Source organism: Anser cygnoides, chromosome 20 (genome assembly GCF_040182565.1).
Source record: "Anser cygnoides isolate HZ-2024a breed goose chromosome 20, Taihu_goose_T2T_genome, whole genome shotgun sequence".
Lineage (NCBI taxonomy): Eukaryota > Metazoa > Chordata > Aves > Anseriformes > Anatidae > Anser > Anser cygnoides.
Genome location: NC_089892.1, coordinates 2,357,829 through 2,385,216, shown reverse-complemented (window position 1 = coordinate 2,385,216; position 27,388 = coordinate 2,357,829). Strand labels below are relative to the sequence as shown.

At 55.0% G+C, this 27,388-nt stretch overlaps 1 protein-coding gene across 12 annotated transcripts in view; it reads left to right on the top strand.

Moving 5' to 3' along the window:
- The window catches only part of DAB2IP (DAB2 interacting protein), a 226,804-nt gene that overhangs the window by 157,482 nt on the left and 41,934 nt on the right, over positions 1 to 27,388 (top strand). For 10 of the 12 annotated variants that reach the window (XR_007160506.2, XM_048056591.2, XM_048056598.2 and 7 more), the window contains one exon: positions 26,303 to 26,456. Coding sequence is in view for 11 of the 12 variants with exons in the window: in XM_048056591.2 (XP_047912548.2) it covers positions 26,303 to 26,456 (154 nt within the window). In the remaining variant the exon portion in view is untranslated. Of the gene's footprint in view, positions 1 to 17,917; positions 18,599 to 20,143; positions 20,226 to 26,302; positions 26,457 to 27,388 lie in introns of those variants that run through there. The other 2 variants (XM_048056607.2, XM_066980776.1) reach the window with 2 other exon arrangements.

Sequence of the window (27,388 nt, the reverse complement as noted above, 5' to 3'; positions counted from 1 at the left end):
ATTTCCACCGAGCCGATCTGATCGCTGTCCTCTCGCGTTCTTCACTTCATTCAGATCTTGCAGCTCCGTTGTTCTGGCCGAGAGCATCCAGCGCGTGTCATTGCATATACGTTAGTATGAGCGTCTGTGCGTTAGCACAGCGTGCCTGAATATATTTGGTTTTCTGGTTCACTGGGCAAACAGTTAGCAATAAACTAAATACTGAGAAAGCGAAAAGAGAACACTAGACTTCCGCTGTGAGGGCTGGCTTGGCGAACCCACCGAGCACCTCACAAAGAAAAGCAGACCGAGCCCTAAAAAGCTCTGAACTTGCCGAAATGCTCTCATGGAGAAATGTTTTTGCTTCTTCAATCTGAAGTACAAAAAAAGCAACTGAGTCTGAATCAGTCTGACAATCCCTCGCTTCCTTCTGACTTGGCCAGGCCACCAGGTCGGACGCTCTCCTTTCCTTCCCTGCCTCCTGCCCCAGGCTGGCCTCGTTAATTATTTCCAGGCTCAGCTGAAGGCGGAGGAAGGCGCCCGGGCAGCTGTGCGCCACCTGGGCGCTAGGAGCAAGGTTTCCCAAAGCCTGGACAGGTTCGGCTCCCAGCGCGGTGGTTTGGACATTGAGCCACCGTCAGACGAGGTCAGCGGGGTATCAGAGTCCGTGCCTGCTGCATCTCCTGCTCCGGGGCGCCTGAGCCTGGGCAAGCGAGTGGCAACTGCGGGCTGCCGGCAGCCAGAGACGTGCCTGCGTGAGGCGGGCCTCTCCTGCTGCCGGCGGTGCTGCACCGAGTGAGAGGGCAGAAGCCAAAGTCCTTTGGGAAACCAGAAACCAGTGTAAAGGTTAAAAGCAGCCATTGTTTGGTATTTGGAAGCCTCACATATAAAATTGCGCATCTCTGGCAGAGGACATCTGCAGCAGACGCAGACAGCCAGGGCATGTATTCAACGCCTCCCCAGGGAAGCAGCAGCAGTAGGAGGTGTGACTTGCGGAACCGACCCCACTCACTGCACCCCAAACCCGTGCATCCCCGAGCTCTGAGGAACCGTAAGCCCACAAAGAGCACAGAGACAGGCATGGCACCAGATGAGTCGTCCCAGAGGAGGACTTGGGAGGCCTGTGCTCTGGCTCACGGCCGTGCCCGTGCTGGACACGAAGCTGCAGGCGAGTGCGTGCCCCCAGCGCCCTGCGCCCCGCGGAGCTGCACGGCTCCTTCGCCCGTACCTGAGCAGCAAGGCCTCCTCTCGGCGGCTGTTCCTTGGGAAACGCGGTGCCTTTTGCTTCGCAGTCCTCTCCCCTCCTGCCTTCAGTAGCCAGGGAATGGCAATTGCCCTGGTCTCACGGTGCAGCCGGTGCCGCAGCCGGGGTTAAACTCCCTTCTCTGTGACATGGCCAGCTGGCCGGCAAGGCTCGGTGCTGGTGCTCAGCTCTCCTGAGTAACACGCGAGGGGGCCTGCCGCCGAGGGAGGCACTCAGGAACAGCGAAGGTGCGGGTGTGTTTGGGGCAGCTCTGACGGTGGAAGAGGAAGTTCAGCTGGGAGGAGGAGGGCAGACGGTTTGGGCTTGTTAGGCTGCACGTGGCCGGCTGAAACGTTCCTTCCTTCTGAACATCCTTCATCCCCGCTTTGATCTGAGCCGTGCTTTTTCCTGGAAGACTTCCAACATTCTTGGTGTAGCTACGAAGCTCCCTTTTTATCCCTTGTGCAAGCCACATCCCTCAAATTTAGGAAAGACGCTGTGATGATGAGGTGGGACTGTTGTGTGTAAAGTCGGTGCTGGATAAACATGTTTGACTTCTTCAGACGTTCTTGATCTCTCTTTGTTCCTAGACCAAGCACAGCGCAGGCTCCTGCGTTCATCTGGTAGCTTGCCTCAGTGCAACGTGGAAAATCTTCCCTATAAAGGCTTCAAGCTGCATTGTGGGTCCAGGTGGTCTTTGTCCAATAAATTGAGAACTTTTGTGACCATCATTTCTAGAGTGACACGCCAGACAGATTCACGTGGCTGGAGCAGACCGCGAAGCAGTACTGGGATGGGAAGGACGCCGGGAGCCAAGGTGCATTCATACAGCTCCGGAGCCGCAGCTCGGCCGTCTCTGGCTTAGGCAGCAGGCTGACAGAGGGACCCCCAAGGTGGCTAGCGGGATAATGAAGTTGCTTTTAGGAAGGACAACAAAAAAAAATGTCTTGCACCTTGCTCCTTCTTAGTAGGCTCAGAAGCAAAAGAAAAGAAGGCTTCTTTCTCTAGAGGTGAACAGTAACTTCGCTTTCCTACAGCAGCAGAAGCCCGACGCTAGATAAGTAGCTGTGAGATGATTCATAAAAAACTAATTTATAATTTGCCAGAATATAATCCTATTTGATCAGTGTTATTCAGTTCCTCTTTCTTTTAAAATTCAGTGCACTTAACTGTTCTACGAGGGTTTATGAATGTTTAAAAATTGCTTTGTGGTCCCTAAAGTAATTTGACAAGTCTGACAGCTATTGATTAAAAACCTGAAATTATTCAGACTGTAGGATGACTTGGGGGATTAGATAGAAAGTTTTTTCAAATGTGAAAGGAAATAAGATGTTGGAAAGTAAATATGTTCTTGAATATTTTTGAAAAATCCATTACAACTGTGAAATTAAATTGAAATGAGATACTTCGTGTGGAGATGAAGGAACTAAATGCTGGCTTTGCTATTTAGGCACGGGGCAGAGCTCCCCGTCCCAGGACCGGCACACGTTTCCCTGGATGATGCAGGTGAGGGGGCTCTGGCCCAGCTCACATCTCAGGGACCTGGGGAGCCCCTGGCACGGCTCAGCGTCCGGCCAGGCCCAGGCAGCTCCTGCCGTGCGGTTGCGCACCGCGAGGCCAGGCAGCGGGCAGGGGCGGCCGTGGGGCTGGCAGGAACGCGGCTGTTGCTGTCCGATGCGTACGCTGCTGCCCGACTGCATCCTGCCTCAGAGCCTCCTGGCTCGTCCTGGTTTGCACAGCTCGGGCAAGGGCTGCCAGGGTAGCTGGGAGCAGCCGCTACGCCGGATTCCTCTGCCTCAACTTGTCCTTCTTCTCCAGACCTCCGGGAAGGATATCCAAGACTGGCTGTGCCGTCTCTGGACATGCCAGAGAGACTCTGCTAGGAAATATTAGACCAGCCAGGCCGTATTGCACATGACCAGAAGGGACCTCGTCGTTCAGCAGGTCCAGACCTGATCTCTTCCTGACAACCACGTTTTAGAATATCCTTCATAAACATATTTCCTCCCTGGTAACATCACTGAGGTTTTCTTCCCCGTTCTCCCTCCCTCTGGCAGGCTAATCTCAAATCTCACTTCTCTCGTGGTTAAAAGCCCTCTGCTAATTGTCAGTCTGAATCTCCTCACAGCCAGTTTTAGCCACTTGTTTTACCAGTGCTGCTCTGCAGCTTGAACAGCTCTCATCTTCCTCACATACCCGCTCTGCAGGCCGGGTACGACCCCCAGGTGCCCTGTCCCCTGCTCCCATCTCGGAGCCAGGACTCGGGTTGGTCACACAGGGCTGTGCAGGCTGGGGGGACGGTCCACAGCCAAACACCCCCAGGACTGAAGAGGTGAGAAGTAGCAGCGGGGCAGCTGGGTTTGTGGAGCAGACACAGGTTCGCCTGCTGCCTGTGCTGCGGGAGAGCGCTCCTTCCCCGAGCCCTGGGCGCAGAACCCCCCCGTGCAGGCCTCCTCCACACAGCCCCCGTGGCCACCGTGCCGCATAAGGGCTTGCTGCTGGTATTGGCTACACGTCTGAGTGATTCTGTCCATGCAGAAAATAAAGTGTTTGTGAGATGATTCACTTCCCCGGACTGAGCAGTGCATTGGTGGACGAGGATTGTCTTTGTCACTAGTGGCACGACTGCTGTAAGGAGCAGCAGGTCCTCCGGTGGGGCATCCTCCGCGGGACAACGTCAGCAGCCCGTGTGTGTGGGCACGTGTGGGCATTAATGTCACCTCATGGTACTTAGCAAGGTGGATAATATTCAGTGATGAAGGAACTGAGACGTAAGGAAATGAAGTGAAGCAGGCAAAAAATAGGGATTCACGCGTCGTATTTCTAACCTTTGTAGTCACGATTATCCACGAGGCGTTGGGGCCTTCTGTTAGAATTTCTTCAATGGCTTCAGAGTGAAGAAAAGGATTTTGCATCATTCTTAGGATTACTTCGCTTCAGGTAAATAGTGTTAAAGTTTAGCGAGGTCAGTAGTAGCCTGCTGACGTGCCTTGGCGTTGTGCTGCTCAGAAGTTCTGTGCTTGGAAGATGGGAAATGGTGCGGCTTGTGCTTGTGCCAGGAGTATGTGAGTCTCAGAAGTTAACGTACAGTTCTTGTCGTGGTGCCGAAGCAGGGTGGCCGGTCCCATCCGAGTCTGACTGGTAGGACACGTCTTTGGAGGCAGCATGCTCTTGATATGCATTCGCTGAAATTCCCAGCAACAGTTCTGTCACTGAAGTGGGGTCTGGCCCTGCATTTCCATATTCCTGATCTGTGAGAAAAGGTTACAGAGGCAGGAAGAAGGGAAGAACTGCTGAGCTGTCATCTTCAGCTCCAGCCCATCCGTGTCCTCAGAAGGTTATACCAAAGCAACAAGAAACGCCTTTGGCTGCAACGTGGAGATACTAACCGCGCAGCTCCCAGCGTGCTGCCTTGGCCTGCTTCCCCCAGCCAGGGCCCACACGGCCCCTGCTCAGCTCCAGCAATTCTCCGTTTTGCTGGGATCCGTGTAACCACGTGCTCAAAGGCCATAGGTAGGGGAGCCTGCATGGTACTGCCCGGAGCTGGTGCTTGGTGTCACGGGGCTGCGCGTGGTATTTTAGACCCTTGTACTACATACGTGGAGCTCAGGTATGTTTCAGTGACAATATTAAGCTTTAAAGAGATGAGTGGAAAGAAAGGAGACCTCCAAATGTAGCTACTGCCAGGAAATACCAGGCATCACCTACTTGTCGTTGTGCAGCAGATGGGAATTATCCACAACCCCCGAACTCCAAAGCGAAGGAGTAGTAACGCTAACCCCAGGCGCACTTTGAACTTAGCTACCTCTGATTAATTAAGTTTTTCTTTCCTTGAGCCTGATTTAGGACTTATGCTCAGAAGGAAGGATTTAAGTTAAGAAACTGTTGAGAAATTGAAGGGCAGTTCTCATCCCCTCTCTCGTCTCATCCCCTTCACTGCCACATGCGCACACGCGTGTGCAATAGGAGGCTTGATGCCGAAAAGTCAGTCTCCGGGGGGATTCCTGCCCCAGGATTCTTGCCGTTCCCCCTGCAGTGGCACTGCTTTCCTTGTCAGCAGGATCTTCCTCCCTGCCAAGCCTGAAGTGACAGTGGGGTATCGCAAACTCTTTGCTAACGCTGGCCACAGGTCTCTGGGCAGTGTGGAAGGTGTAAGAGCAATTCTGCATCCCCACGGAAAGGAGGAGGGGTTCTGTGCAGCTGTGGGGTGTCTTTAATTAATTCATTTAACGGCTGAGCTTGCCAGGATGTTTAAAACCCATCGGTGTCAGGGCTGGGGCACAGGGCTGCCTGCCAGGGCCCCAGGTTTGGAGAATTGCTGCTGCGCTCCTGACGGGGCTGGGAACGAAGGTGGGACGTGGCTGGGTCTGTAGCTCTCGGGGCCTGCACAACAGCCCTGAGACTTCACAGCCCTGTTAGTGGCTGTAGTGATTACGGGAGGAGCTCATTAACATGCTGGTATTTACAGCCTGCTGCATGGGCAGGAAAATGTTGAATAAAACATAAAGAAACCAGAGTAGGTGCAATGAAAACAGTGGGTTTAGAGGTTCGGGTTGTCCTTGCGACGACTTGCCTCGTCGGGCAGGCGCTCTGCCCGCAGACAGCACGGTCCGGGCAGCGGGGCACCCTGCAGCACCCTGCTGCTGGCACCAGCGGCCCCGTGCCTCCCCTGCTGGTGTCACTGCTGCCTGTCACTGCTGCCTGTGTCATCCTCTGCCCGTCACTGCCCGTGTCACCGCCGCCTGTCACCGCCGCCTGTGCCACAGACGAGCGACAGCGCTCAGAAGCGCCTGTCCCCACCTGGGCTGCGATGACACCGGCTGAGCTGAGAGCTGCTCCGTGGGCACCCTGATGCCTTTGCACGGAAGTCGGCCAGCGCGTGGACACAGCGTTTTGTAGCTCAGGTGACAGCTTGGTGACTGCTGGCTGTCACTTGCAATGTTATTTCCACTCCGTAATGAACAGGGCCATGGTATAAATCACGCTGCTGCGGCAGGCAGACACCGGCTTTAAAAAATCTGCTCTGGTGTGATTGGTGATAAGGAGAAGTGCAAAGATGGGGCGGAATGGCTCGGTTTCATTTTTTCCTTCACTTCCTCGACATTTGGCGGCCACAATAGAATTGTTACAAGGAGTTTTGCAGAATGTAGCTGGGAATACGTTTGCTACCACCAAGCAACACGAAGCTGCTCGTGTCCTGGAAAGCCATCCAACCACCGCTGTCCCAGTTTGGTTGCTGCGTTGGAGAGCTCCTGCCCAGCGCTGGTGCTACAGCCCAGCAAACGGTCAAGGACCTAGGGGGATGGAGGTTTTACTTGTGCAGTCAGATCTGAAAGAAATTGTCAGAAGTGCTGCTGCTGATCCCTTACTCAGAATTCTTTAACCCACTTTTTGGAGGAGAAACAATTGTTTACAGTAATGAGGGAGTGTGATTTGACTGAAGGATGTACAATAATCTGCCCCGAATCTGCTCTGCTGAATTGTACCAAATTAACTTATTTCTCTATATTTGTTCATATTCAAAGCATAAATAATTTAGCATTTTGTCTCTCTCTGTGAATGTGAGAAGCACGCTTGCTGATTTCAGATCAGATGGAGAAGTGATGTTTATTACTCTGATGTTGGGGAATGATTGTTGCATATTTAATATCACCATAAATAAAACTCCGTAGCTGTGTTCCCGCTTGTGGGATCGGCATGTGGCTCTCTCCTAACGCATCTGATCTGCAGGACTCAAAGCTTTTGTGTGATGAAAGCAGAGGCTTTGCTTGCCCGGTGAGGCAGGGCACTAGTGCGCGCTGCGTTTCCCCGCGTGCCCCCGCTGCCCGGTGTCCCCGGCTCCGCCGCAGCCCCCTCAGCCTCCAGCTGCTCACGGAAAATAACTGGCGCTTGATGGAAACGCTCAGGGGCTGACGCTGTGTGACAAAGCAAATACCAGAAGAAGTAAAGCAAACCTCATTAAAATAAAGTGGCTGGCAGATAAGGCAAATGTTCAGCGTACCTTTTAAAAGCAATATTTCTTTTCTTCATTTTATCTTGCTAGTGCCTTTAAAAACTGCCTGGAAATGTGTTACAGTGATTGCCAAAGCAGCTGGAGCTTTTAGCATCCTCACAACGAGTAGTGAAGATCTCTGACTTTGGTAGGTGTATTTCAAAGTCTGGGGCACATCCTGCGCAGCAGGTGAGTATCGGGGCTGTGCCTGTTGTTCCCATTTATAATTAAATTTTCTCTGAAGTGTGGCACAAGTACTGCAGCATTCTGCAGGAGCAGGCCCAGATGCTGAGCTGGGCAGTAGTAGTTTGCAGCGTTTTGGTCTGTTCGCTGCTGGGCCTGTGCACAGGATTCTGGTCAGGCGCCTTGCTGAACCCTGGCTTGTCACCCAGCGCCGTTCTCAAGCTTCTCCGCCAGAATTCGCTGGCACGGAGAGAAATTCTTGTACATTTTACCTAACACACTTGCCAGAATAAAGGGAGCAAGGCACTGCTTGGCAATGGTGAAAAGCAAGGGGGAAAGAGCGAGCTTTGTCCACGAGCCATTCGCAAGCCAAGGCAGCCCCGCTAGGTCACATTCCTGTTCCCTCAGCCTTGGCATGGCTCGCCTCTTTTTACTGGAGTCCAGTGATCCCAGTGTTTCCAAACTCGTTGTAGTGTTTGCAGCAAGCTGGGATGGTCTCCGAGGAACAGTTTATCTGGATCTCATTTAGAGCAAGTCAGCGCCACTGCGGCGCGGCTCTGAGAGCCTCCGCAGGGCTGAGCTGCGCGGAGATCTGCGGGGACGGGCTCTGCGCCCGCGCCCGCCTGCAGGACCCCTGGGTGGCCCCGAGGTGCCCTACCAAAGCCAGTGCTACTGGACAGACGTGGGTCAGAAATGGTTCAGACCCCTTCCTTCGCTGGAGCACACCCATTTTGCTTGGTTAGTATTCTAGCAGCAGAGCTAATAACTATTTTGGTGTCTATTCTCATTTCTCACGTACGTATAAAGTCTCTGTTGATGTTTAGCTTGACAAGCCAGGCTGCAGTTATGATGCCAAAAATCTCAAAACTGTCATGGAGTGAGGCAAGGATAAAGGAAGAAAACAACTCAGATAAAAGAGCTATGGCCTCAGAAATGCAGTCTGTGGCACACTTCCCAATCCTCAGAGAGACTTATTAATTTGCATCGTGGAAGTCTTTCTGGTGCACAACTCTAGCGGCTTTCTGGCTCCACTTGGGATCTCGTTGGCTTTCAGAGGCAGCTGCTTTCGCACTTCTACACTCAAAGGCATTTAAAAGCATTTTTGTTCCTTAAATTATAAGTGGTGCTGTAAGGGAAGGCACATATCAAAGGTAGGCCAAGATTGTACTCAGCGATTGCACATCAGCCTAGCGGAGGTTTTAATGGCTTGCTCCAAACAATAGTGCTCAGACTTAGATTAAACATGAAGTCCTTTGCTGCGTCCTTGGGGCTTTCTGTCTGAGCAGGAGGATGGCCCCAGTTAGGCTCTGACTAATGGTACGTCGCAGCCACGCGCTTGGAAGGCGCGTTTGGGTTCCCTCCCTGAGTTTCCTTCCAGTTCTGTTTTCCTTTTGACAAGACAATTATATTGCTCGTTACTACAATAAAAATGTAAGGGGAGTAAAATGATTCATCTTTCCAAGCAGTTTTGCTAAAGAGTATCGTTAATTAAACATCGGGAGGAATGTGAATGCTTTGAAAACTGTACTTTGTCCGAGACGGCGGACTGCTCGAGAGCCTGCATCCTTTTCCCCCGGGAGGGCTCAGATGTAGCCCAGTGCTCGTGCCCGGGGTTCCTGACCGGGGGCACAAAGTCGGTGTTTGCCCCGGCACCGCCGCCCCCTGGGGCCGCTCGATGGGGGCTGGCAGACGCGCGAGGCTGCCCCGGCCTCGGCTCTCCCTCGCGGAGGCTGAAGCCTGCTGGCAGCACGCTGCCGTGGGAGCCCCTGCTGCTGGCTGCCCGTCTGGGAACCGCCTGCTGCCGGGGCCGGGGGGACACTTCCCACCAGCTCTGATCTCGTTCTTAGAAAAATAAAAATAAAGGTGTATCCAGGCACTTGCAAACATGGACGTGTGCGTTGTGGGCACTTCAGAGGGGAGGTGCTGGGCAGCTTCTCCAGATTTGTCTGCCTGCTGCGGGGCAGCTGCTGGTGCAGCTGGCTGTTGCAGAAGTGTGTGGGTCGGAGGGTGCAGAGGGTTGAACCCATCCCTGTGTACCAGGCACGATCGGTTCGGATTATCCGTGTTTTCCCCCTCCAAATAACCAGCCACCCAGAGCCTCATGGGTTGTGCATTTCTAAGTGTCCAGAGAAGTGAAGAAACGGTGGAACATTTTTCTCACTTGGCAATTGCTTTAATTTCTCTGCAGTCTGCATTGTGTCAGTGCTCTCCCCGTCCCACCCCTCTGCTGCGGGATGTGCCCAGCAGTTGGAGTTGTTGTCCTCGCGCTCTGTAAATGGGACATGAGCAGAGGTTATGGAGTGACTCAGTCACCGAATGTGCTCAGTTACTCATAAACAGCCAGGATCTGTCCGGGTAATTCGTGTCGACAAGCTGATGATTTCCTAATGGGAAGGGAGCCCTGACACCGCAGGCATGCGCACAGCCGTGCAGCCAGGGCCTGGCGCGCATCGCGCTCCGCGTGACCCCTCCTGCGAGAGCAGCCCTCCGCGTGCGTGCCTGGCTTCCTGAGGCCAGCGGCGCCGCTATCGGGCTGGGGGATGAAGTCAGGGAGCGACAAAGAGCACAGACAGTGAGAATTCTAGGGGCTGATAATGGGCAATGGAGCTTTTCGCCTCTAGCTCACCAGTTTGCAGGCAGTCAGGGCTGAGACAGCCGGTCACGGCTTTGGGGAGCCCTGGGGCACCGGCGCTGCCCCAGCTCCCCGTGGCCGAGTCCCGCGCTGCCTGCGGTCCCGTGGCAGAGGCGCCTGCAGATGGCCGGGGTTTCATCCTCTCGAGGGAAGGCGACACGGTGCAAGCCCTGGCCACGCAGCATGTACATTTTAAATGGCTCCGGTTGTTTCGTGAAGCCATTTTAGGTGCCTGTGCTGCTTGTGCAGGCCTGGTGACTGCAGGGGCTGGCAGCTCTTGTGCGTGATGGCGAGCGAGAAGCGGTTGTGACTGGTTGGGCCGGGCTGGACTTTGCTTCCCGGTGTTTACAGTGCCATTGCTCATTTGGGAACCAAGCTGCAGCTTTCGGTTTTGATCTGCTGAAATGGTATATAAAGACATTCAGGCTCTTGCCGGCAGGGAGAGGTGGCACAGCCGAGCAGCTGGCTGCTGCCGGAGCGAGGTGAGTCCTGCCCACCCCGGCTCGCTGCCCACCCGACACCCACCCCAGCTCGCTGCCCACCCGGCACCCACCCCAGCTCACTGCCCACCCGGCACCCACCCCAGCTCGCTGCCCACCCGGCACCCACCCCGGCTCGCCACCTGCCCCGCACCCCCTGGCTCCTTGCTCCCGTGCTGGGCCACCGCATGTGGGAGCGAAGGCTGGGCTCCAGCATGTGCCAGGGCTTTTCCCTGCCCCTGCCCTTCCCCGTGCCAGGGGATGTTGTGGGAGCCGCCTTGCTTTGGGGAGCTCTGGGGTTCCTCTAGCAAGCTTTCCTTTTAATCCCTTTGCCCGTGCTCCCTTCTAAGTGTGTAACGGGCAAGACAAAAGGTGGACAGAACGAGGAGGGGAAGCGGCAGGCGCTGGGCGCAGGGCGCTGGGCACTTGGTACCGGGAAGCAACGTGCGGAGCTGGACCCCAGAGTTCAGCCTCGTGCTTTGGGCCGTTTTGGATTAACCTTGCCGTAGCATTATTCAGATGTGAGTTGTCAGTGCTGGAAAGGCTTGCTTGTGTTCGCTGTCTGCCTGCCCTGCCTGCCCGCGCTCGGAGCCGCCGGCAGCGCCCGCGCCGTGCAGCCCAGCCGTGGCCGAGCGCTGCGGGGAGCAGCTGCTGCAGCCCTACACCGGCACGTGTCAGCCGCCTCCCGTGCGGAGCACTGCCTGATTTAGTGATTTACCCCCTGGGTACCAGAGTAAAAGGCTGCTAGCAGCCTGCTGGTGGGAGCCTGGCACCTTTGCAACCCAGCGTAGCGGAGACGACGAGGCTGAGGTAGGGGCTCTCCGGCCCATCGCGCTCCCTGCTCCTTCTCTTTGTCTCCTCCTGTGTCCCGCCCCAGGAGGAACGGTGCCCTTGGGGGCCATCGCCCGTGTGTGCCCCCGGGCACACATCCCCCCGAAACGGGGTCTGGGTTTAGCTGTGGCGGTGTAATCTGGGGCAGCCTCATGAGCTCAGGGGCAGATTGCAATTCCGTTAATGAGAGCATCCGCTGGCCCCGTCCATTCCCAGGGATTTGAGCTAAGCCTAGCATCTGTCACGGGAAGAAAAAGCGGTTTCGTGGCACTGGCACAGCGGTGGTTCAGGGGATGGGCAGTGGGGCAGGGAGGGCTCCTGGCTGCTAGAAAAACTACTTGCGGAAATCAGCATTTTAAGGAATTCAATTCAACAACAAAATCCAAACTAATTTTTCGTATCAAAATTTAAGGCTAGAAATGTTTTGAATATTCTTAGAGGAAAGTGAAGTAGGAATTTCTGTTTTCTGCTGTGCAGCTGTAACCCCCCGGAGCTGGGGAACCACAACGCAAAGCCGTGGCAGGGAGTGGAAAAGGCAGGAGTCAGGGCTGTGGGCAGGGAGCAGATCCCAGGCTGGATGTGCAGGAAGAGATGTGTCCGTGCAGCTCCGTTCCTTTTAACTCCACCTGGTTCCACCAGCTCAGGCTCTCGGTGCCGTGTCCAGCTGGCTTTAACTCCTCGTGTTAACAGCCCGGGCCAGTGCCCTGAGGGGCAGGCTGACACCCGAAGAACGAAGTAAAACCGCAGGTGAGACAAGGCACAGTTCTACCTCAAAGGAGTGAGCTGAGGCCAAGCCAAGTTGTGGGGAGCCCTGTGCTGACCCTGAATACCTGCCCCAAAGGAAAATCCTCCCAGATTCGGGCTCTGTAAAAATCCTGCGCTGGCACAACTCTCCCCGTAAAATACAGCCGTTTCTGCAAGGAAGATGAGCTGGTGTTTCATTTGGTTAATAACTGAGGCAAGTTAATCCTGTTCAGGCAACGATGAAACCAGTTTCAGTGCATCTGTGTCAGTGCTTTGCATCTGTCTAACTAGATAGACTTAAAATAACTTGGTTATAAAAGGAAATTGTTTCTACCGTGCAGCTACTGAACCAGGGATCAGACCCGTCTCTGCTCCTGCCTGTTCCCAGCCTGCAGCTTGAAGCTCTGGGTCAAGTTGCCTGTGTAGAAGAGGATGGAGCTATTATTTGTATACCAGACAGGGCTGCTCGCAGAGCACATTCAAGAATCTCTTCATGTCTCATCCAAGAAGTGATAAGAAGTGTTTCTGGTCAGCAAGATCGACTGGGTCTAATTTCATCCCTTTGAGAGAAATGCAGTAATCAGAAGTTAGGAAAACAAATGTTGGTGTTCTCGGCTTGAAGCTCGTACGTTGATAATGGCAATTAGGGGTTGTTAAACTCGTTAGCTTTTGCTATCACACAACTCTTTAAAAAGACAGCTGAGACCAAACTGAGATTTCAGCTTTCATCTCTCCAAGGGAAGATGAGATCCCTACAGCCCTGTCTGCTCTCTGGGCTGGGGGGCAAATTGGAGCCGACGAGCGTCGCTGGGAACGCGGCCCGGGACTGAACCTCTCCGGCTGCGGTGCTGGCCCTGCAGCCCCTGCTCCTCCAGGCTGGCAGCCCGGCTCCGGGTGTCCCTCCCCTGGTCAGGCAGGAGCTCCTGGCCCCGGTCAGGCATGAGCAGGGGCATGGTGCCCTTCCCAGCCTGGGGAAAGGGGAGGCTGGAGGTCCGCAGCCCCCCGAGCGAGTGGTCAGCAGCAGCAGAGCTGCCGTGCTGCTTGGTGCCCGCTGCTAATGGCGTTACTCAGGTTTGTGCTTCTGCAGAGGCTTTGTGCTTCTGAGGTCTGGTTTGGATGTGCAAAGCTTGCTGCCCCGTGGCTGGCTTTGTCCCGCGAGCACCAAAAGGCACGTTTTAGGGAGACATTCACGCTCACAAACGCATGTAGAGCCTTCAGCGCGCTCACCTAGGCTGTGATGAGGGCCAGGTCTCCCTGCCCTGGAGAGTGCCATCCTGACTGCGCTCTGCAATCGCAAGCCGCGACTCACTCACAGTACAACAGGCCGCGTTCCCATCTGCGGGGAGCCGGACCCTGTCCTCGCCCCTGCGTGACCGCGACCTCGGAGGCACGACAGCCTCCGCAGGTCCTCTGGTGGCCTTCCCGCGTCCTCCGCTGGGACGGGCAGGGTGGTGGCACCGCGCCTGTGCGCAACTCAGCCTCTTTTCCAGTCTGCACATGTTCTAGGAATCGCTGCGATACTTCATCTGCTCCCGCTACGCAGAGATTTATATGAAATCATTTCCATTCCATTGAAATAATTTTCGGAGATTAATCTTTTAGGGTATTAGCATTGATTCCTGCGTGTACGTGCCCTCTGGTCTGCATCTAGGGAGAGCTGCATTGTTTGAAGGGGAGGCGAGCTCGCTTGTCCTAATTTATTGAAAAAAATAATTTTAGCTTTAAAATGGGGCTGTCATTTATGTACCCCGTTCAATCTGTTCTTCACTCCTGAGTCTTGGCTCTGACCTTTTCCATATCTTCAATCCTCTGGGCTGTACTCAGTGTTCAGCAGTTAAACTCTGGGGAGGGAGCAGCAGGTGTGGGGTGTGGATGAGGACCGCATGCACGCTTGGCTCCGTTCCTATCCACGTACCCCTGGCAGGCGGCGGCTGTCATTTCATTTAGGGCAGTGCCAGGATTGGACTTTTTAGGAGTTTTTCACAGTGTATAAGTTCTAATAACAATTTTTACATCAGCTCTGGAAGTAGCGGCCCCTGGCATCGCGTGAAGCACGCAGTAATGACACTTGCGCTTGTGAAGAAGAGCTGGGGAGCTGATGCAGCGCACCGCAGCGTGGCACAGGGTGACTGCTCGGGGAGCCCGGAGCGGCAGGGACGGGGCTGGCCACGGCAGGACCGCACCGCTCGGCCCTGGGAGCGGGGTCAGCGTGAGCCAACAAAGAAATGTGCAGAGAGCAGGGAAAAATACTGAGGGGGTCTTTTCAAATATTCAAATATCTGTCCTTTTCCTACCTGCGTCTGGGGTAGATGGGGACTGCAGTCAGGACTCGCAAGCGTCCTGGTGCCCAGGGCTTTTCCGGGCTCGTAGCTGCATCCCGCATCTGTGCCTGCAGAACAACCCCGGCACCCCAGCACTGCCACTGCCCTCGGCCTTCTTGCTGCTTTCCAAATTCCTGCTGTGTGCAGAAGCTGTGTACAAGAGGGCAAAAACATCCTGTGCCTTCCAAGGGCTCCTGTCCCCTGGAAGGTGCCGGAGGCGGAGAGCAGGGGAGAGTGCTTGTGCTCCTGGAATGGATTGCCTGCAGTTACCACTCTGAAAGCCCTAGAAAAATCACCAGCTTCATCAGCGTGAATCTCTCATTCCATCTGAAAAGAAGGCTCCTATGAGAAGGATGTGTTTTATATCCCTAAAAGACACTAACATCTATCTGGCTAGAGGGCAGATAGCAATTGGAAGAAATTAGCTTTATATCCTGGTGCCATCTCTGGATAAAATACATGCAACCAAAACAAACTTTAAAGTGCTTTGAGCTTTTTTTTAAAGGAAGAGTTCAGCAGTAAGAGAAGAGCATAGTCCTAACTTTTTATTATTATTGTATAAACTTGTCATTGATTGAACTGTGGTTTATAAGAACATCATTTTGTTAAAAACATTATTCAGTCTCTGGAGTCAGTTATCACCTGTTAACCCGAGCCTTTTATATACGCCAATATTGTTAGACAGAAGGACAAATCAAAATAAAAAACTGTTTAGATGCTAAGACATGTATTTGCGTTTGCCAAGCTCGAAGTTGTGTGCTGCTGGCACCTCTGTGTAGTTTAGATTTGAAATTCAGAACTTGACTCCTGCAAATGTTCTTGGCTCAAATTGTCGTCGAATGTTAAGTAGTGTCTCCGAAGCGAGACTAATAGCACAAAATGATATTGAATGTTTGCAGGAATGGGACTTCACACAAAGATTTTTATAAATCTTCTGCTAATAACAATGTTACATTTTACATAAAACCTCCAAAAAAGTTGAGTGGCGTCTCAGTAAAGGCAGATTTCCTGTTTATCGGTGTTAAATTCCTAAGTCTAGCACTTGTTCAGGAGAGCAGAAAAGGAAAGCTAATTGCAAGCAGGAAGAGAAATTGGCCAGTCCAGATCCACTGTCTAGCCGCTATGAAATACGGAGTAAAAGGCAGCATTAGTCAGAGGTTAAATATTCCTTCGGTGTAAATATTATTTGATATGGAGCCTGATTTTTCAGAAATGCCAGACATCGATTCTGCCGAGTTTTGTGAACGTCAAGCACATTTTAATAAAGCAGGTGAAGAAATCTTTTAATAATCTATCAGCTTAATTTTGCCATTGTTCCCGTTATCTGCAGTGCTTGGGTTATTTGTGCCCTTCAGCTTCACATTAACTTTTTGCCAAAACGGAGCTGAAGGACAAAGTAAACGTGGACGCAGTCAAGGTTACGGGCGGCTCGGTCGTGCTTCTGCGGCGCTCGGCAGCTCCTGTACGGCCGTGCGGCTTGATAGAGGAACACCGGGCGTCCCCGAGCTGAGTTAATGGTACCCGCAGTGAGCTCTGTGCGTTGGGCTGTGGTGCCACGGGCTGTAGTAGGCGCACTGAAAAGTTCTCCAGCAGAGGTGCACAATGATAATTATCCCCAGCCCCAACACTTGAGCAGCAGCGCAGTGACAAGAAGCCAGCTGTGCAATTACACATCTTAAAATGTTAATTATGCTTAAACGTGGGGTTGTTCGAACTTACTCAAAAAGTGCTTTCTAAGACATCGACAGGCTGTTAGCTGTAAATTTGGAGTAAAACTGGGTGATCACAATGCCTTCCATTTCTTAATCTTCAGGGTTGTTAGGGAATTCGGCTTTCCTGAGTGAAAGACGGCACGATCACAGAGAACCGGCTTCACGGTCGATAAAAAGAGAGAGATCCCTGTGTTTAATAGCTCGAAAAGGTAAACGCAGCAGGAGGCTGGAGACGTCGCTGCATGGAGCTGGGGCAGCGCCTGGTGCGAGCCCTCCCTGCCCAGCTGGGCGGCCAGAAGGAGCCACAGAAGGGAAAGGGACCCGAGAAGGCAAATAATAGTCACTGGGGCCAGCCGTGACCAAAAAGCTAATAACCCACGGAAGGCACTGTTTTACGTGCCCTCCGAGGGAGCACTGTGATTTCCTTCAACAAATGCCATTTCTGAAACAGTGTGGGTGGAGGCTGGAATGCCAGAAATAACACAAGGTGCAAACGCAGAGAAGGGGGAGAGGTCAGACGCAGCGCTCCAGGCAGGATGCAGACATCCGCGAGCACGATAACGGCGCCCAGCGTGCTGGTCGCCCTCTGAACGCAGCTGCCGTTGGGGGATCAGCGGTGTGCAGGGAGCCCCCCCCCAGTGTGGATGAAGTTTGCTTTAAGGCAGCTGGGATAAAGCCTGGCTTTGAATGGAAGCAGCTGAGGCTTTGACATCCAGGCTTGGTTTTGGTGTTGGAAATGCTCACAGCAGCAGCAGTTAAGCTGCCTGGCCCTCTGGAGCAGGGGAAGCAGCAGCTGGCTGTAAGGTTTTGCTGCTGCACCTCCCAGCCTCACAGGAGCCGTGAGTTTCGGGCATGTTGTGGTTTAACCCGGCTGGCAGCTAAACACCACACAGCCGTTCGCTCACCCTCCCCCCTCCCTCTCTGGGATGGGGGGAGAGAAACGGGAAAGTGAAGCCTGTGAGTTGAGATAAAGACAGTTTATTAAGACAGGAAAATAATAATAACAATAATAATAATAATAGTGATAATGGTAATAGTATTAACAATAATAATGTGTAAGAAAACAAGTGATGCACAATGCAATTGCTCACCACCCGCTGACCGATGCCCAGCCTATTCCCGAGCAGCCGGCCCCCCCACCCCGGCCAGCCACCCCCATATATTGTTTAGCATGACGTCAGATGGTATGGAATACCCCTTTGGCCAGTTTGGGTCAGCTGTCCTGGGTCTGTCCCCTCCCAGCTCCTGCTGCACCCCCAGCCTGCTCGCTGGCAGGACAGAGCGAGAAGCCGAAAAGTCCTTGGCCTGGTGTAAACACTGCTCTGCAACAATTAAAACATCAGCATGTTATCAGCGCTCTTCTCATCCTAATCCAAAACATAGCACCCTACCAGCTACTATGAGGGAACATTAACTCTGTCCTAACTGGAACCAGGACAGGGCATCAGCCCAAACACGGCGCGATCGATGGGGCAGCCCACGGGGGCACAGGCACGGCAGCACGTTACCTGTGGGAAGGAGACCCTTGTGATTCATGGAGGTGAGAGTGCGGGGAACGAACATGCAGCAGGACGGCCACCACAGGGCTCCCAGGGCTCCGGGCTCCTGCGCGACTTCGTCTCAATGCCCGGCTGTGTGCAGACAGCGACCGGGCGGAATTCCAGGCCCGGCACACCGAGTTCGACTGGCCCAGCGCCCAGCACCCATGGGCCACCCCTCGCTGCTCTCCCCCCCGGCAGCAGCGTGGGTGGGGCCGTGCGGGGCCCCTACCTCAGCTGGCGTTGCCGGCACATCTGGCTGCCTGCTGAAGGCAGGCCAAACGCACGCGTGCGTTGCGTTTGGTGCGTCCTTCCAGCTTGTCCTAATAATGTGTCTGAACGTGCAGAGGGAATGATTCCTGCGCCGGGGTGCAGACAGGAGCCGGGTTCTCTCTCTTCCTGCTAACTTTGGTCTGCTCCGCTCTCCACCCAGTGCAAGCGCGAGGGCTCGTTCCAAAGTTCACGTTCTGCATTTTTATGCCGTGCCAGAAAGATAAAACACTTGGTAAAACTGTAACCTGACCTTAACGCTTTGCCGCAGCGAGGGAGATAAGGTGCTGAAGGAAACCCGGGGAGCAGAGCCCGGTGCTCACCGATGGCGGCGGCGCAGGGCTGATGGCTCCGCGGCGAGGACCCCAGGGCCCTGCTCGGGAGCCGCGGGTGAGCCCGGCTCACGGCGCGGAGCAGCCGGGGGCTGCTGAGCGGGTTCGGTCTGGCACGTCCCGAATTTCTGCTCCGCCACACAAGGGACCCCTGTGCTGCTGCTGCTGCAGATTTGAGAACGAAAAGATTGACTGAAGCTGCCCGTTATTATTTTCGGCTACTCCAGCGATGTATCAAAAACCTGACGCTGGCTTGGTGCTGGTGCCCTACTTTATAGAAGCCCTGAAAAGCAGATCGAGGACAGCGAGCTTCTCTTTGTGCATGGCATCTGCCAGCAAACGGTGAGAAAGCTTCAAACCGCTGGCGGGGGGAGTGGGGGAAGGCAAAAAAAAATGTGCTAAATCCGGAGCACTGCCTGCAGACTGCGAGGGGAAGGGGTCTGCGTGTGCGCTCTGCTAAGGAGGCAAGGTGGGAGACGCTCTGAGCGGGGCGTTGTGCTGCCCGCGCTGCTCGTCCCAGCGTGGCTGGGGAGCCGGTGGTGTCGTCCCCAGGGCACAGCGGGGACCGGTTTGCCCTGGAAGGAAGACAAGGACCCCACCAGCAGTAGATGACAGGCAGGGCTCCGTGTTAGCGAAGCCCAACGATGCTGCCTTTGCACCGAGCCTTCAGGATCCCGTAGAGCTGTGCGAGGCTGGAGCCCACCTCGCTGGCCGAGGAGGTGGAGGGGCACGGCTGCTGTGTCGGGGCTGGGCAGAGGGCTCGGGGTGCCCGCACCCATCCCGGGGACAGCCCAGGAATCCGGCCTGCAGGGCAGCGGGGCAGCGCCTGCCCGTCCTCCACACCAAGACCCGCTGGCCCCCTCTGGTCTGGGGAAGCACTTTGTATTGGTTTTAATTAGGGATATTCACCGTCGTTCTCATTTTCCCCTCCAATGCCGACCAGCGGCAGCTGCCCAGGTGCCTGCTTCATCCCCGGAGCAGCCGTGCGTGAGCCGGAGAATTTACGATTTGCTGCAGACACGGCCAGTAGCCTTTGAAAAGTGGAAAAGGAAGCAGCCATAAATACCAGCCGGGGGACAGGGCCGTGCGGTGCTTTTTCATTTACTAGATAGTCCCACTTTGTTCCTGATGAGTAATGGGGGCATTTGAATACGCCGGGATGACAGCGACAGCCCGGCTCGGGGAGCGTGGCGGCGTGGGCTGGCCGAGGACGGTGCCGACGAGGACGGCGGGGCCCCGCTGCGCTGCCTGCCCCTGCCCCTGCCCCGCGTCCCCCGGGGGGGTGAAGCTGCCCTGCGGGGCACCGGCCCCCGGGGGACCGCACTGAGCCCCCCCCCCCAGGGCTGGCACCGCACCGCTGAGCCCCGCCGGCTGCCACCCACCGGGGGGGGGGTCCCGGGGGGGTCCCCGGCGTGGCCGAGGGGTGCGGGCATGGCTCACGGGGGTGCCGCCGGCTGCTGCTGCAAACGCGTCCCGCTGCTGGGCATGGCGCTGCTGCGCAGGTCGGTGCCGGGGCAGGGGACGGGCGGGGGAACCGGGGGGCACCGGGGGGCACCGGGGGCGGGCAGCGGCTGCCTCCATCCCCGCTGCTTCCCGGGGCTGAGCACCGTGGGGGGGTGGGGGGGGGGGGACTGAGCACCGGGGGGAGCGCAGCAGAGCGAACGGCTGCGGAGCACCGCCCCGAGAGAACCGTGCGCGTGCCGGGGGGCAGCTCGGCGGGGCAGGGCCGGGCGAGGCCGGGGCTCCTCCGGGGCCGCTCCCGGGGCTCGGGGGGGGGGCCCGGGGAGGGCGGCGGCGGCGGGCCCGGGGCGCTCTGCCCAGCTACAGCGCAGCCAATCCCGCGGCCCCGGCGGCGGCCGCCGAGCGGGGCGGAGCGGGGCGGGGCGGGGCGGCGGCGGCGGCGGGGCCGGGCCGGGGGCGGCCGGCGGAGCGCGGCATGGGGCGGCCCGAGCCGAGCCGGGCCCGCGGGGTGAGCAGCGCGGCGGTGGGGGGGGGAGTATGGGGGTGTGCGGGGGGGGGGTGTCCGGGTGTGCCCGCGTCCCCCGCTGCAGCCCCGGGGTTCCTGCGCCTCCCCCGCGGGCTCCGGGCTCCGCCGCCGCCCGCAGCCCCGTGGCGGAGCCGCCCGGTCCCGGTCCCGGTCCCGGCCCGGCGCGGGGCCCGCAGCTCCCCGGAGGCCGCCGCGGCTCGGAGCCGGCCCGGCCGTGCGGGGTCTCAGCCCGCGCCCAGCAGCGGGGTATTTTTAGCAGCGCCGCGTCCGTGAGGCTGCGTGCGAGGAATTTTGTTGTCGTCGTGATTTATCCAAACGTCCTCGCCGCCTTGGGCAGCGGCCCGCGGCCGGGCTCCGGAGCCGGGGCCGTGGTGCAGGAGGGGGAGCTTGCGACTTTAGATTTCCTTGTGGTCGATCCGGGAGGAAAGCTCCCTCCTGGCTTCTTCTCGCTTGCTCGGCTCCTGAGTTAACGCTGAGCCAAGATTTCGTAGGGAAAAACCCAAAGCCTTCCTCCCCGCCCTCCTCCTCCCGGCCCGCGGATGCGGGGTGCAGGTGGGGAGCGCCCCGACCTCGCCGCTGCCCACGGGGCTGGCAGGGCACCGGGGGGCTCCGCCGCCGCCTGCGCCCCCGTCCTCGCTTGCCCCTCGCCCCGGGGGGTCCCGGTGCTGCGGGAATGGGCAGGCCTGGGGCTGCGCTGGGGTCCCAATTCCAGAGAGCGGTGGCTCCGCGTCCTCTGTATCAGCCGTCCCCAGATGCGGCACTATTAATAGATGCTGATTTAGCCTAACGTGGGAAGAAAAGGTCGTGTTTTGTATGGGAGCGTTGGTCACTGTGAAAAGAGAGAAACGGTGGTCCCGCTGTGCTCCTGGGGAGGAGGGACAAGTTGCTTCTCTAGCTTATCGTGTTTGGTTATCGAAACTCGAGCAGCATTTCTGATTCTTGTTTATTTCTTGCTCTCGAGCCATTTTGCGTGCTTTTGCAGCTTCTCTCACGTTGCGCGTTGCAAACCCAGCGGTGTCCTTGCTGCTCGTGCTGTGCTGGACTTACAGGTTGGCGCTGGCAGACCCAGCTGTGGCCATTGCTAGCCCGGCACGGGCCCTGCCCAGGTGAACATCGTGAGCTAAATCACCCTTCAGCACTGCTCTGGCAAAAACAAAATTTGGAACCTGGTCTGAGCTGACGGAGTCCTTTTGAATGTAATTAATCCTGCTGCCAGCTGAAACCGAGAACAGTCTGAAAACAAGGGCAGCCATTAATAAGTTTAATTACATGTCCTTTGTCTTGCTGGGCGAAGGTGTTGTGCAGTGAGGGGAACGTGACGCAGCTGCCGGTGCTGAGCGCGCTGATCGGTGCTCCCTGTGCCTGCTGCCCGGAGATCCCAAAGGCTGCGGGGCATCTGCCTCCGCTTCAGGCACAGATCAGCGGCTGGAGGTCAGAGAGCAGAGGGGAAAGCTCGGCTTAGCAGCACATGGGCGTCGCTGTCCTAGGAGGATGCAGCGCCGCACGCAGAGCGCTCGCGGGGACTTCATCCACACATACAGGAAAAAAAAACATTCCCTTGTCTTCTGGGAGCACACAAGTTCTGTTGCGCCGTTCCTCGTGGTTATTCCCATAACAACACTTCAATATTTATTTGTGAAATCGAAGCAACGCGCTCAGCAGGATGAGGCACGAGGGCAGGAGCGGGTGAGAGCTGCGGCAGCGGCTGAGAAGTTGGCAGGAAGCAGCGCCGGGCCCCGGGGTTTCACACGGGCACTGCTCGTGAGGCTGGGGGGGCTTGGGAGACCGAGGTGTAGAAGAGCCTCGTATGCATCTGCTGCTGGAGGACGTGGCTCCTCCGAGCAGCTGGGGCCGTGCAGCAGCGAGGCTCCCAGCCCAGCGAGGCAGGCGACTCTGCACCACGCAGCTCCCCCGCGCCCGAATTTGCGCCTCCGGTGAAGCTGGACAAGGACGGTGCGCCCGTCTGCCCCGCTGGCAGCCTTCTCCCCTCTGAGGCTGCAGATAGTTCGGTGGAGTCGCCCGCTTTATTCTCAGTCATAACACAGCCTAATCCCCAGGCTGGGGACAGCTCTAAATTGTGCCGACGCTGCAGGCGGGTCCCGGCTGCGCTGCGCCTCTGCCCGCAGGACCCCTGCAGAGGACGGCGAGGGGTCGAGGGCTGCCCCGGGGGTCGGAACAGAGAGCTGTTAGTCCCTGAAAACCTGTGTATGGTGAATGGATGTGACCTGGAAACGTGTCCAGGGTCACGTCTGTCATTTAGGAGATCCGATCCTTCCGGACCTTAAGCTGGGCGCTGCCGGCCTTGCAGGCAGCGGGGCGTTTGTGTCGCAGCGGCCGACTGCAGCCGGTATTAACGGGACGTCTTCAGCGTGAGGCCTGGACTTCCCTCAGGATTCTCCCATCTGCTTCTGCTTTCACAGTGGAACAGAAGATTTAAGAAAGGTTCTTAGTTGTTTTTTTTTTTCCACGTTTTACGTTTTGTGTCTGCTCCCCCTCTCTGCAGCTAGCCAGCCAGGTTCCCCGTTCGCTTCTGTCTTTCAAAAAATATCAGGAAAATTTCCATCAGAAAACCACAAAAGTCAGCAGCTGCGTGGTTTCAGGCAGGTGAAGTCCTGAAATGAAAACTGTTGGGGTTGCCCCTTTGAGGGCTTGTCTTCACAAGAAAGCAATTCTGGAGTAAGAGTGTATGAGTTTAACACACAAGACCTACTCCAGAACAATTCTGTGTAGACAGGCCCTAAACATTTTCCCTCCTTGTAGCCTCGGCTGAGTATCCCTGCCCTTGAGGGAGCACGGGGCCTGAATTCCCCAGCAGTCCTGCTGGCAGACGGACGGGTCCTGTGCCCGGTGAGGATGGCTTCTGGCCCCATGGTCAGTGAGGATGGCTTCTGGCCCCACGCTTCCTCCCCGGTGTCCGGAGTCCTGCCTGGGCTGGGGGTGCACTCACAGCCCGACAGTGCTCGACATCCCTAATTCTGGCTGCTTATGAGGGAAGCAGGCAGAGCGGGGTAGCGTCCCTTCACGTGGCAGTGCTTTATGGCTCTTATTATTTAGAACAACCACCCTCGCTCGTTGCTCTGGGGCAGTAAACCTCTTCCTTTAATAACCGTCGACTGGCTGCCTCTGTGCAGGACTCTCCGGGTCAGTGCCAGTAGCAGTAATGTTATTTCTCTTTAGAACTAATGTGGTGTTTTATGAGATATTTTTTTTCCCTCCTTCATTTCAACTGAACTTTAGGCATGTAGAAGGAGATTAAAATAAGGCCCACGGCAAAAGGAACTGAATGTGCTGTTTGGAAAGAGGGTTTCCTGCTGTGAGACATCTCCGGGCAGCTGGACGCTCCCACCATATTAAAACAAAGGTGTAGGAACTGAATTTAATCGGCTCATGTAAGCCAGGATGCTGGGGTTTTTTACTATTATTTCTGCACTCCTTGCCAGCCGTCACCCTGTAAGCTGTCTTTGCCCCAAGCCCTGCAGGCCTGAGTGACCGCTGCAGTAGGGGCAGAGACGTCGGTGCTCCGAGACCTCTCCAGGGACCGCAGGGAGCCGCCTTCTCCCCGCGTGCAGGGAGGCTGAAGGCTCTCAGAGAGGAGAATATCCTCACCCCACAAGCCAGGGAGCAGCGTGTGGCCTTGACAGGACCGTCCTCGGGCTGTCCCTACAGCAGGGAGCGTGGGAGCTGTGACAGGGCCTGGCGGACATCTTCCAGGAAATGGGATCGTGCTGCGGATGTCACGTTCCTTATAACGGATGGCAGAAATGCTTCTCCTCCGGATCGGGGTTTTCAGATCGGCGCCAGGGCAGGTCTGGGGGTGCTGGGGGGGATCCGGCCGCTGCCCTGGGAGCCCCCGCGCAGGCAGCGCTCCCCCTCTGCCAGGGCTTCCTCTGGCAGAAGGACCTCAGCCTTTCTGCTGAGATCTCCAACAAGAGCCTCTAATTAATGACATCTCCCCATTTAGCTCGTGATACTCAGACAGATGCTGCGCCATTTAGGGCTGGTTTGAGACCTACAGCGCTCCTCCGTGCAGCGCAGCATCTGGTGAGAAGTGCTGGTGGTGCTGGCCTGGGTCGGATCTGACCTGCCGTTCGGGAGGAAAAGACAGCCAGAGAGACAGACAGAGAGCCAAAGACAGTCCTGCCTAGGAAAGAACCCCCCAAATACTAAGAAAATCTTGTTAATTTTAGAATAGCCAGAGATGTACGGCAGAGTACGGGGAGATAGAAATAGGCATTTGATTAACCTGGTGAGAATGAGGTATGACCTGAGAAACTCCTGCTTGGTGATTCTTTGTATTGCACATCTGCAGTCCTTCTCGTGGCCTTGCAGCTGCAATGATTTTGAATGAAAAATAGACTTGTTTTGTTTTAATTCCAGCAAAAATTCTTATGCCAGCATGAAGCAGTCCAGCTCGGTGTGCTACAGCACGTAGTTCCTCAGTTGTAGGTTTAAATCATCAATGTTTATATGTGCCCACACAAAAATGCAAGTCCCAGCTTGGTTACTTAGCTCTTCTAATTTCATCTGTAAATTGCAGAAGTAAGACTTGCCATAAATGCCTCGATTCTGAGGTTATCAGGTCTGTGTTGTCAGTTCTTGAGCTGCTGGGTATCAGTGCTGTACTCAGCGGCCAGGGCAACTTGATCTGTCTACCCATATTAGAGTTCGCTTACAGTATCACTCAGAGGAAAAGGGTATGGATCCTTTTCTGTGAAAATAGTGCAAAATTGCCGCAAAGTACTGGGAAATGACTGTGCTCAGTTCCTAAAGATCAATTTATTCACAATAGAGATGTGGGGTGAGCGGGCAACTCAGAGAATCGCTAATGGGATAGAGAGCCTTGGTGCTTCTAAGCCACTGCTGCTGATCCCACACGGGTCTGTAGTAACCCAAGGCTTTTAACGTTTGGGGGCCGTTTGTCCCCTGAGCAGCTGCACGAGGGGTGGCCCGCAGCCCTCAGAGCTGTCCCTTTCCTGTTCCCAGGTGGACGGCCCAGCTGCAGGCTGATCCTTCATCACCTTGCGGTCTGTCGATGGCCTGAATCTTAATGGCAAATCTAGAGGAGCACCTTTTTATCTCCCAGTGCTGTTTATCTTAGACTTGGCTTTGGCTTTTTCTAGATTGAGCTTGGCATGTGAGTCACTGGAAGCTATGAATTTTGCATGCGCTATTGACATTTCCCTGTGTTTTGGTCAGCTATGTTCTGGAGACCGACAAAACTCAATACGCACAGGCAGAGCAATCTGATAGAGAATATTGGGAGCATTGTTGTTCTGCTCATAAAAGGCTACACTGAGAATATCTCAGACTCCCCTTATTTCTGTCCTTCCGCGCCTTTGAATAAGGCAGCGTACTCTTTATAGACAGACAGACACATGTTCTCTTTGGAAGACCCCGAAGTGCTTGCCAGAGGTTTGAAAGGTCAGAGTTGCTGGGATCAGAGCTTTTGTGAGCCGGCTTGCATAGGAACATTTTACACGGTGCAGACTAGAGAGAAAGCAACTGCTCCCTCTGCTCTCAAGTTATTTTTTCCCTTGCCACTTTATGGTTGTGTTGTGTTTTCCCTGGGAGTACCTAGCTATCTTTCTTTTTTTTTTTTTCCCCCTTGAGCTCTCTGATTTTGCTTTAAGAGTTACAGCACCATTGATTGTATTGGCTGTCTCTGAAAATGGTGTGCTGCTTGCTGTCTGTGGGCTCCCTGCTGCTAAATGCTGCCAGTGGGACTCCAGAGCATTTAGATCAATCGATAGGGCTATCATGGCCTTATTTTCCACACTCTCCCCATCCTGGGGATGTGTGTAACAATTGGATGGAACACACGAGCCCTCGGATTGTTGGTTACAGAGTGTGAATCCACACTGTCTGCATCCGTGATACAGCTGGATGCATTTCTGGAGGGGGAGAAGAGTCCCTGCGCACAGGGGGATGCTATTCTGGGCCCTCTGTTATCGCGTGGCATAAAGTTCATAGGAATATTCTGCAGTTGTTGCTAACAGATGGGCTGAATCATTTCTCTGGGCAGCAAAGCATCCACTGATACGGTTGCATTTTTCCTCCAGATCCCATCTAATGCCGAGGCTGAAAGAATCACGCTCCCACGAGTCTTTGCTCAGTCCCAGTAGCGCTGTTGAGGCTCTGGATCTCAGCATGGAGGAAGAAGTGGTCATCAAGCCGGTCCACAGCAGCATCCTGGGACAAGACTACTGCTTTGAGGTAAGGAGCCTTTCTGTACGCTGTGCAACAGGGCTGGCTGGGGAGCCGGGTGCGGGATCACGTCTTGGGCTCTCGCTGTTACAAAACGCTTCTGCTCTGAATTGTTGCACAGAGACCGTTCCATGGGCAGAAAATTACTTCATCTTTCCAAGGAGAAGCACACCCGCAAATCAGAGCAACGAGCTCTTTGCGTTATAACCATTGTCGCTGCAGGGCTTGCTGCTGGCACAGGTGCCGGACTACTTAGAAACCGGCATTAGCAGAGCTTAAATTTGTAGTTTATGTTCATACAGATAGCAGAAGGTGCTCGCCTCTATTCTGTGTTTACAAAGATGTTATACGTGGTCACAAAGATAGCCTGCAGCTATTAGTGTGAGTGTTGAGGACTTTGTCTAGAAATCTCAAGCTTCGCTTTTCTGGGTAATTAAAAAATCTGTATTGCAGGTGTTTTTTTAAATGGATATATGCATCTTTTATGGCACGTGGCTAGGTCTGCGCTAGCAGGAGGTGGTGGGACACATACAAACAAGTTTGTAGTTGGATAGCACAAGGCAGTGCCTCTTGGGAATTGTTTGCCCTGCATCGTGGATGGAAAAGCATTATTGCCTATGGCAGCACCTGCATATAGAACTGGGAAATGGTTTTCCTACAGTAATAAGGTGGTTGATACTTGTGTTTCTGTGAAGAGAAGGTAATCTCTTTGTACTTGAACATCAGCAAGTAGATAAACCATACAGCCGTGCTTGGGTTGTACTGTAAAATTTGATGGGAATGCATTCCTAGGATGGGCAGAGGTATGTGAAGACAACACTGTCAGTGTCCAAGAGGAATCAGACGGGACACATGAAGATTTTTACATTACTGAAATTAGCACAGTTTGATATAAATGAATTAAAAGATCCATTTCTTAAAATATAAGTGGGTAATACAGA